Source organism: Antechinus flavipes, chromosome 3 (genome assembly GCF_016432865.1).
Source record: "Antechinus flavipes isolate AdamAnt ecotype Samford, QLD, Australia chromosome 3, AdamAnt_v2, whole genome shotgun sequence".
NCBI classification, from domain to species: domain Eukaryota; kingdom Metazoa; phylum Chordata; class Mammalia; order Dasyuromorphia; family Dasyuridae; genus Antechinus; species Antechinus flavipes.
Window position 1 is genome coordinate 443587997 of NC_067400.1, and position 10844 is coordinate 443598840.

Consider the following 10844-nt stretch of genomic DNA (forward strand, 5'->3'; position numbering starts at 1 on the left):
AGGAGGTACAGACGGTGGCATTTGCGAGCGCTGTGTGGGCTTTGCGGGTGTTTAAGAAGAAAGAGAGCTCTAGTAGACAAGAGTCCCCCTCCTCCTTATGCCAAGGGGCCCCTCTCCGCCTTCCTTTCTCATACACACACACACACACACACACACATCCTCCGGGCACACGTTCCGCAAGCTGCCTCCTTTTCTCCAGACAATGGGGGGAAAGAGAGGTTCGCAGGAGCAAGTCCAGCCGCTCGACTCCTTCAGTGTTAAGTGCCCGGGACTTAAAAGCTCCGGTAGTGCCACGGAGATCCATCTCTTGGGAGCCTCGGTCCGCGGGGAAATGAGTTCAGGGGCGGGGAAAGAGGACTAGAGGAGAGGTAGTAAGAGAGTGAGAAAGCTGAAAGGCAGGGAACGTCCCCCTGACTATCCTACGTTTCCCTCCCTTCAAAAAAAAATTTTTTTCAAGGAAAGAGGAAAAAAGAAAGGGGCAGCACCGAAGGCGAAGAGGAAAGGGCTCTGCCTCACCATAAGGCAAATGGGTATTGTTAAGTGTGTAACATATCCGGCCGGTTCTTACTTACCAAGACCACCGCAAATCTCTCCTCCAGTTCACCTGGCTCGGGCATTGGCAGCTTCAAAGGCATGTTGTGCGCCCTGAAATCAGTCTGCTGAGAATCCATGCTCCCTGCATTCCCCATGGTGAGCCGCTTTTCGGAGTTGGGGGGGATTTCTCCTCCAGCCCCGCTTCTTGTCCGTGGATGAGATCAGAAATGCACTGCACTAGCCCTCCCCTCGCTCTCTAGCCTTCTCCCTCTCTCTCTCACTCTCCCCGTTATCCCCCCCTCCTCCACACCTCCCTATCCCACCTCCTCCGTCGCCCACCCGTAGCCCCCCTCCTGCTTCAAGCCCCCCTTCTGCCCGCCCGAGAGAGGAGAGAGGCGAACGTGCTGGTCGAAGATCGAGGTCTCCCTCTAGCAGCGTTCAAAGTGGAGCCTGCCTCCTTCCACCTTCATGCTTTCGCCTGCGGTTCTCCCTCCTCCCGTGCACAACCCGGACCTCTTTTCTTCGGGAGGTATCGTTAAGGCGCCTGGATCCTCTCGGCATGGTGCACCATCCTCCACGCCCAAGCTCTGTTAGCAAACCGCGGGAGCCGACACACGCATGGCCCCGGGCGCGCGTGGTCCTCCTGTTCCTCCACACACCCTCCCCACCTACGCTGATCCCAGCTAATCAGTCCCCGCCTGTGGTTGCTACTGCCGCCGTTGACACATTCACATTCGAGTCCCCGGTCCGAAGACACCACAAAGATCCGCGAGCGACTGAGAAACCAGACAAATGCAGCAGCAGCACCTCACTCCCAGCACAATGCCTCTTTTCTCCAAGGCTCCGCCTCCTCAGAAGTCTGGACTCCGCCCCTCGCGCCAGAGCACTTTGGGATTCGTAGTTCCGGCCAGCGGAGGCTACACGCGGTAACCACGCCCCCTGTCGGGAAGCTGAACTCCTCCGCAAAGACTGGTTGAGCTCACTGCTGGAGTGCTGATTTGCACTAACTCCATAGTGTCCCTTCCAATCTCCTCTCGTAACGGAAGAAAAGATAGTTAAACAGTCAAGGTCGTCTCCGCTGAGGCAGAAGCGTCTGTCGAGGCTCCCTAACCAAAGGAATTAAGTACAGAAGGCGGGGGCCGGACCTGATGATTTGGAGATGTAGCCTCCAGCTCTGTCTTTGTAGAGTTGTAAGTGGCTGCCTGAATGCCGCATTTGTTCTAAGGTGCTTACCCAGGTGTATGAGACACAGTCCTGGCTCTCTTATAATAACAGTATATACAGGGCTTTAAGTTGCTGTTTGTCAGAGATAGCTAGCTACCTGTGCTCTTCTATGTTCTGCATGTTCGAGCATTTAATAACATGCCATAAATGTAAAACTGTCTATTTAAAGGTCACAAACCTGTCAGGGACACGACATAACAACATAATAATGATATGGGGCATTAAGTTCAGAGAAGCATTTTCCTCCATAAGTGATAATAAGTGTTGAATTTGAACCCAGATCATCGGTAAAAGCCATTTGATTCTGTCCTCCCATACTGAGCTTTGATTTCACAATCTAATACTACTAGGCAGAAGTGAACCAGTGAAATATGTTGAATATCAGAGGTCAGTCTTATCGAATCATTTGTGTGTGATTTCCCTCAAAAAAGCTTTATGGTTGTATCTGTGTGAAATCTAGAACAATGTCTTACATAAAGTAAGTAGATTTAAAGCATTAATCCCAGGGGTTAAAATGAAAATCCTTTGGAAAAAGTAATACTTTAGTGTGAAAAAAATGTTATGGAATTTTTTTAAAATAGTATTTTTTAAAATTATGTATAAAAACAATTTTAATATTCTTTTTTTTTCAAATTTTGAGTTTCAAATTCTCCCCTTTCCATCCCTCCCCTCTTCATTGAGAAGCAAGCAATTTAACATAGTTTAGCAAGTAGTCATGTAAAATATATCAAATCTTTTCTTGAAACAGATTTTTATCAAGAAGCAGGAAAAAAAATTGATTTCACCCCCCAAAAAGGTAAAAGGAATGTAGAAAGGAGAGCTGGGAACGCCAAAGAAAAATGTTGTCTCTTTCAACATTTGGCTTGGAAATTTTCCTATTATGTGTATATGGATTACAAATACCTAAACTTTTTTTTGGAGGCAATGGAGTTAAATGACTTATCCAGAGTCACACAGCTAGTAAGTATCTAAGAGTAAATTTGAACTCAGGTCCTTCTATTTAATTCCAGAAATAGTCCTCTATCCACTGCCACCACCTAGCTGCTCCCACTAATTCATTTTAAAAGATTTTTTAAAATAGCATTCACAATGCTTCCAAGTTAAAGGAAATCATGTTAGGATCAAAAGTGAAGAATAGAATCCTTTATTTAGAGAACTGAGAAAAGGCGGAACAAGTAAAGTAAATTTTAAACTAGCAGCTTAGTTTAGACTGACTGGAACATTTTTTATTCAAAAACACAAACTCTAGATTCAGTTCCCTTCATACATCATGTCTCTGACTTTCAGAACAAGACTGCATTTGCCTAGGGGTTCCTCATCAGTGCAACAGTAGGAATGATTTTTTGTAGTTAAGAAATGCTAGTTTGTTACATTTATACTTCCGCCGGCCATATTTCTTCCTGTGACCCAGGCCTTTTTTTTTCTACCGTAAGTCTTATCACATTTATTCTCTCATACAAGCTCACTGCCAAGGACAAAGTATGCAAATACATTTTTTACCAGTGGAAGTTAAAAGTCATTGACAGGTTTGTGACTTTTAATAGTGAGTCTTTAAATTGACCATATATTATTAAGTTGCTAGAATACACAGAACACAAAACACAGGTTCCTATCTCTGAGAGGAAGCATATTAAAGCTTATATGAATTCAAAAGCCTGTGGGAATTCCTGAGACTGTAGTAAGTCACTTTGGGAAATGTGGGAGGGGAATATTCATACGTTGGCTCATAAATACATATACACTCACAGACAGATAAATTATGGGTACCAAAATAGGTTACTTTAAAGACATAGATACATAGAAGCTTTTCCTAGACTAAAATCAGCCAAAAGATTTTGCTAAGTATTTTTTCTTGAGCACTATGTTATAACGATGTCTGCTATGTTGCAGATGATGTTACAAAATGCGGGAAAATAAAAAGAATTTCCCAGAGGACCAGCTTTCTATATAAATTGTTCCTATTGACTGTGATTGCCCCTGAAACTGAAATTCGGAATCATTTGTCTACCATTTCTTTGACCTCTACCAAACTATGCCAGAGGAAGTGAGTTTGGAGACCCTACAAAATAGTGTAGTGACTTTCAAAGAAATTCTTTCATGCATAACAAATGTTTCCACAACAAGAGTAATCTCTTGAGGGATTTAGGCTCTAGAAAGGTCTGTATCTCCTCAGCTTTCAGTATAAGGAAATACTTTTTATCAAGACTTAGCAGCTTTTTATTGAAACAGAGAATCAGCCCTCTGAGATTTTTATTTGGTATGTGTATACATGTGTACCTTAGATAAGAGCTCACAGTGGATCATAAGCTGGGTCTAGAATTTTATGTGATCTATATTTGGGAAAGTGTAAAGTGCTTACAGTCATTCCAAGCTGCTTCTTGAAAAATAATCAATATCTTTCCACATAGTATTGTCCTCCAGCTAAAGCTATATGGCAGCAAATTATGAGACCTCATGATCATAGAGGAATTAAAATTTTAATGACTAAAAGGATTCTAGAAAGATGAGTAGTGAACATGAGCATTGTAGCAAGCAATTTTTACATTAAGGGCAAGCATCAGAAAACATTTCCTCAACTCAGCTTTTTAAGAAAAATTTAATTTTAAGGAACGGAGGAGTAGAGGGACCAGGTTGGGGAGGACCCCCTGGTGTGTGGCCACTGGAGCCAGAGAAGTAAGCCCATCACCTAGTAGCTTCCAATTCCAATAGAGGAAATCCAATTGTTTTTTTTCCCAAAATTTACATTTATTATTTTTTTCTCATTAACAAACATTTATTTTTCTCCCCTATAACTTCCCTTAAATAACTTTTTAAAAAAAGAAAAAAAAAACTTGTAACAAATATGTATAATCAAACAAAAAAAAATTCCCACATTGGCCTTGTCCAAAAATGTATGTCTTGTTATACATTTCAAATTTGTCAGCTCTCTAGCGGAAGTGGAATGTATGATTCATCTTCAGGATTCTGGAATCATGTATTGTAATGATATTGATCTGCATTCTAAAATCTTTTAGAGTTGTTTTTCTTTATAATGTCATTGTTTTCCTGATTCTGCTCACTCTTCTCTGCATTAGTTCATACAGATCTTCCAGTTTCCTCTGAAGCTCTTCATTTTATCATTTATTATGGTACAATAATATTCTATTACATTCATATATTATAATTTGTTTAGCCATTCCCCAATAGTATTTCTTATGCTATTATGAAAAGAGGTGCTATTATAAACATTTTATACATATGGGTCCTTCCTCTTCTTCTCTTATCTCTTTAGAGATATATGCTTAATTGAGATATGGCTGGATCAAAGTTTATGAATAGATGATTCATTCATTATTCTTCCTGATTAGGTGCTAAATTCACTTATTTTCAAATGCCTAAAAAATGGAAATACTCTTTAAATATCAGCTTTCCCAATCAACCCATCTCTCTGCTATCCATAAGCAAGCTATTTATAGCATTTTGCTAATAGTGATGGTGCTTAGAAAAACACTGAGATTTTAAGTGACTTGGTCAGGGTCATAGAGCCAGTCACTTTTATTTATGACATGAAAAGGCTATTTATGATAGGATCATGGAATCATAGATTTTGAGGGACAAATAATCTCAGAGATTATCTAGTCAAATACCATCCTTTTATAGATGAAGAAACTAAAACCCAATTTGCTTAACCGACTGGCCTAAGACAGTAAGTTTCAGAACTGAGATTCACTCAGTTCCTCTGATAGTCAGTCTCATTCTGACACCTAGTACAAAGGAGAAACAGGTGTGGTGGAATTACTGTCTACATCTTCTTGAATCCTTATGGTGGAAGGAGTGTTTACTAAATATAAAAGTAAATAATAATAAGCTTTTTCTTCATGTATTAAAAAGCCACTCTCTCTATTATTCATAAGCCTGATTGAATAACTATCATGAACATTTACAAACCAATAAGAATTCTAAGTTGTACTACTTTTGACTTCTATAATCTCAGGTTTTTATCTGGCATTACATATACATGAAAATCAAATTCATTGCAGAAATAGAGGGAACTTTTTTTAGTCACTGTGAAATTAAATGGATACAAATTTTTAAGGATATTGTACATCACTTAGCTACTCTATGTCTTAATTTTTATGTCTTTAAATTGAAAACGTAGTTATGGTGGCTCTTTCTGTCTTAGAGAGATGATAAGAATCAAGCCATGAAAATTTTTTGGAAATAAAAGAACTAAGTAAATGTGTATCACAAAAAAAAAAAAAAAAAAAATAGGTAAAAGATTTCCCTACCTGCTGTAAAATTCTATGATTGATAGACATATGGTAGATACAATTGACAAGATAGTATGATGAGGATTTGGAGTAAGTGAACTTGGGTCTACATTACTAGAAAAATCAACTCCCCTTTCTGGATTTCAGAATTGTCATCTATTTTAAAAAGGGAAGAGAGGATAACGTGGGAGTCAGGGCAGATCTTCTACTAGATAATCTCCAAGGACCCTTCCAACAAATCATAAATAAACTAACACACAATTAGTGGTCATTTAAAAAAATTAAACTATAATGACTTCATTCATCTACTTCATGTATGTTTGTGGGAAATTTAAAATTAATGTGTTTATAGTAGAAAATAAGAACTGAAGGAAGAAAATATTATATCCGTTGTCAACAAATAGTTAATGAATCTTGACAAAGCGTATTATACTAAATATATAGAGTACACCATGCAAAATACTCTTCCTACCTCAAGAAGTTTACTGCCATCTAATTAGTATTTCTTTTGCACCCCAGAATATAAAAGAATCATATAACATTTAGAAAGCCAATACTTCATCAGGGTTTTTTTGGACAAAGAAATGTATATAGTAAAGGCGAAAACATAATGCAAAACATTTCTATTGATAAAGAATATATGGAATCATCACTCTATGAGAGACTTTATATAGGATGTCTAAACACAGAGAAATTATTTGAAAAGGCACACAGACTTGAAATATCAGAAGTAGAATTTGAACTCATATCTTCTGGTTTCTTAGTATAGAATAATAGATATGATACTTTGGAAAGAGCAATAAATTTGGAACCAGGAGACTTGATTTTCAATCCTTAATAGCTATGTGATCTTTTGTGAGTCACAACCCCTCCGAATCTATTTCCTCACTTGTAAAATGAAGATAACACCTGTATTATCCACTTCATAAAATTGTTATAATGAAAACTCCTTGTAAACCTAAAAGCATTATAAAATTTTAAGTTATCATTTATTGTGTCAAACAATAAAGTAAAAAAGCAAAGGGGAAGATATGTTCCTATCACACATTTTGTATCAGGAGTCAAAATTTCTAAGCATATTCTTGTTTACTAGGATTTACTAAGTTGTGGGAGATTGTATTATAGTCCTTCTGTGATTAAGGTAGATATTACTTGGATAGACTAAATGATATCCCCCCAAAAGTAGATGCAATCTATTGGAGAACAAATGGTGACATATGAGTATAATGGAATATTATTACATACAAAAAAATTATGAATATAAAGAATTCAAGGAATTATAAGGACAGCTAAATAAACTGAGTTAAAATGAAATAATCAATAGGATCCACCACATCTATTGAAATGTAAATGAAAACAACACTAGAAGGCAGTCAAATTCAGATTAATCAAAACTTCCAATCTTGCCTCTATGTGGCTCAGAGAGGTGAATGACCACTATATAATAAAAAAAAAGCTGGAGATAGCTTTAGAAGTAAAGTAAAGGTTTATTATACATTCTCAAGAAAAGCGGGCTTCACTCCAGGCAAACAAGCAAATGAAGGGAGGAGGCCCCTTAGAGACAGAACAGCAGATTAAATAGTCCCTACCACAAAAATGTCCCCCCACTGACCCTCATCCTCATTGGCTGAGGGTCTTACATTCTAAATGGGGGAACTATCCCAGGAAATTGAATTTTGGCCAATAGGTACATAGCTGCCCATATTTAGTTTAGTTTGAGGTAGGAAATGAATGATGTCATGGAAGAATAGCAGGAAGGGGAAGTATATATGTTCTAATGGGTGTTGGTTCAGGCCTACACCAACTCTGGGGTTGGTGAAACCTTACTTGATTTTCACAATTGTCTTGAGAGATTTCATTGAATCTCATTCAATCCCCCCTCTTATTTGTCCACTGAGATCTCTTCAATTTTTTGTAACATAATTTCACATTCCCTATCTAATTCCTCATCTCCTTCAGGCTCCTGTGGGTCTTTTTGGGCCACTGGTTCCCACCCTTATCCTTTTAACACCATCAATCTTTTTTTTTTCTGTTTCGTCCATTCATTATATATATATAGATATATAGATGTATAGATATAGATATGTATATATCTATATATGTAGATATAAATATATATCTTTTTATTTACAAAATATGTGCATGGGTAATTTTTCAGCATTGACAACTGCAAAACCTTTTGTTACAATTTTTCCTCTCCTTCCCCCCATCCCCTCCCCCAGATGTTGGCAGGTTGACCAATACATGTTAAATATGTAAAAATATATGTTAAATACAATATATGTATGCATGTCCATACAGTTATTTTGCTATACAAAAAGAATTGGATTTTGAAATAGTGTACAATTAACCTATGAAGGAAATCAAAAATGAAACCCTCTAAAAATAGAGGGATTGGGAATTCTATGTGGTGGTTTATACTCATTTTCCAGAGTTCTTTCGCTGGATGTAGCTGGTTCAGTTCATTACTGCTCTATTGGAACTGATTTAGTTTATCTCATTGTTGAAGAGGGCCACGTCCATCAGAATTGATCATCATATAGTATTGTTGTTGAAGTATATAATGATCTCCTGGTCCTGCTCATTTTACTCAGCATCAGTTCATGTAAGACTTTCCAGGTCTTTCTGAAATCATCCTGTTGATCATTTCTTACAGAACAATAATATTCCATAATATTCATATACCACAATTTATGCAGCCATTCTCCAATTGATGGGCATCCACTGTTTCCAGTTTCTGGCCACTACAAAAAGGGTTGCCACAAACATTCTTGCACATATAGGTCCCTTTCCCTTCTTTAAGATCTCTTTGGGATATAAGCCCAGTAGTAATACTGCTGGATCAAAGGGTGCACAGTTTGATAACTTTTTGAGCATAGTTCCAAACTGCTCTCCAGAATGGCTGGATGTATTCACAATTCCACCAACAATGTATCAGTGTCCCAGTTTTCCCACATCCTCTCCAACATTCTGCATTATCTTTCCCTGTCATTCTAATCAATCTGACAGGTAACACCATCAATCTTACAGACCCTTCAGCTTTCCCTTCCAACCTAATCATTCTGGATAATGAGTTTTGGACTATTCTACTTACCAATCGGATCAAACAAGGTATACAGGTAGGGAGTAATATAATACCACTAAGGGCTATAAGGCCAAAACAAAGAAGTTGCTTCCACCAGCTTCCCCCAAATCAGGACCACCAGGAAGTATTGAATGGTGAGGTCCAGCTCTCTACAGGAACATGAACAAGTTTCCTGATGTTCTTAGTGATTTCTTTCACTAGATTTCCATTGTCATCAATCCTTATACAACATGTTGACAAATTTAGTTTCACACAAACCTCTCCTTCTTCAGGCAAAAAATAGTCTAGCACAAGTCTGTGCTTTAAAATGGCCTCTCTGGTTTGAGTAGCTTCATCACCAAAAGATCTAGCACTTCAGCTGTCTCATTGGTGATAATCTCCATAACTGCTTGAAGTCTAATTAGCCTGTTCAGCATGTATATTGGGGTTCTATATCCCCAGCTTTCATTTTGAGCCCAGGTGGCTGGCCCATATTCTTTAACTATTCTTTCTGGAGGCCAGATGTTATCCCAACCATTTGCATCTCCAGTCTGAGTAATGGAGGTATTTAAACTCCAGTTCCCTCATTCCAGGTCATTATATAGCTAATCCCTAAATATTTATCTATCAGTTCAGGAAGAAAGAAAAAATTTAGCCTTATAAATCCAATATAACAGACCCCTGTCCAGTTAAGACATAGATAGGTATAAGTGATTAAACCACAAATCCAATAGTGGCCCTTTAGAGCAGGTTGTTCCCCTGAGAATATGTTTGAGCTATTTCTTGTAAAGGGGTAATATTGTTGGTCTCTTGTCCCTGGGGGACCTCCCCTCCACAAAGGTGACATTTGACATTTTCATAACCCTTGCTTCTTCTTCTAATTACAATTAGCAACTGGTCATTGATCTGTTAAGTTAGAGATACTCCAAAAGGGTGGGAAACAAATTTCCATGTCCTTCAGGTGTCTCTGGGATGGCATTGTACTAACCCCATTGATAACCATACCCTTTGTATATGTCCCCTTTCCTCTTATTCTTCTTTTATACAATTTAATACATCCTACTCCATTTATTACACTCCATTGTAGAAACCTGTCAATAGCAACATCCTTGTTCTCCTCCCATTTCTGGGAGAGCATTCAAGGTGCAACTTTTGCAGTCCTTCCCACATTTCAATTGGGGATTCCTATCCATGTCTTGACAATATTTAGATATTTCCGTACAATCAATAGTTTTTGGCTTCAGGTCTATTCTCGAATATGTCCATTCACACACACTTTTCCCTAATTTCAAGCCTTGCCCCATCTGATTCAGGCAGTATTTTGCTTTTCTATCTTCTATCAATGGCCATTGTTGTTTCTCTTTTAATTCCAGAGACTGGTCCTATTATGAATTTGGGATTGGTTACTGAGGATCCAGACTGGGCTTAAGGGAATAGGTACCCATGGCTATTGGCTCAGATTTTGGGGCCCACCACAGATCCAAAAATTTAATAAGTTAAAAGTCCTTCCTATATTCTGCATGAGCAAGAGGAACTGGTTCTCATCTCTATAAGTACCATGACTGCCATGAGGAAATAAGTTGACCCAAAGCCCAGGGAAAGCCTTAAGGAGTCCAACTATCATTACACTATGAGGCTAAAGTGGAATTCCTGGAGGAAAATCTATCAGCTCCCAAACAGGCAAAGAGGCCTAAAGTGGTTAATGTAGGGGGGGAAAAATAAAGAGTAACAAGAATAATATATGGACAATTATAATGTACTGGGTTCAGAGA

The 10844-nt window shown here is 38.3% G+C and overlaps 1 protein-coding gene across 6 annotated transcripts in view; it reads right to left on the reverse strand.

Moving 5' to 3' along the window:
- FMNL2 (formin like 2) overlaps positions 1 to 832 on the reverse strand; it is a 355622-nt gene extending 354790 nt beyond the window's left edge. For 3 of the 6 annotated variants that reach the window (XM_051986395.1, XM_051986390.1, XM_051986393.1), the window contains exon 1: positions 573 to 832. In XM_051986395.1, the coding sequence (XP_051842355.1) occupies positions 573 to 689 (117 nt within the window). In that variant the 5' untranslated portion in view covers positions 690 to 832. The remainder of the gene's footprint in view (positions 1 to 572) is intronic. The other 3 variants (XM_051986392.1, XM_051986394.1, XM_051986391.1) reach the window with 1 other exon arrangement.
- Between the last annotated feature and the right edge of the window lie 10012 nt (positions 833 to 10844).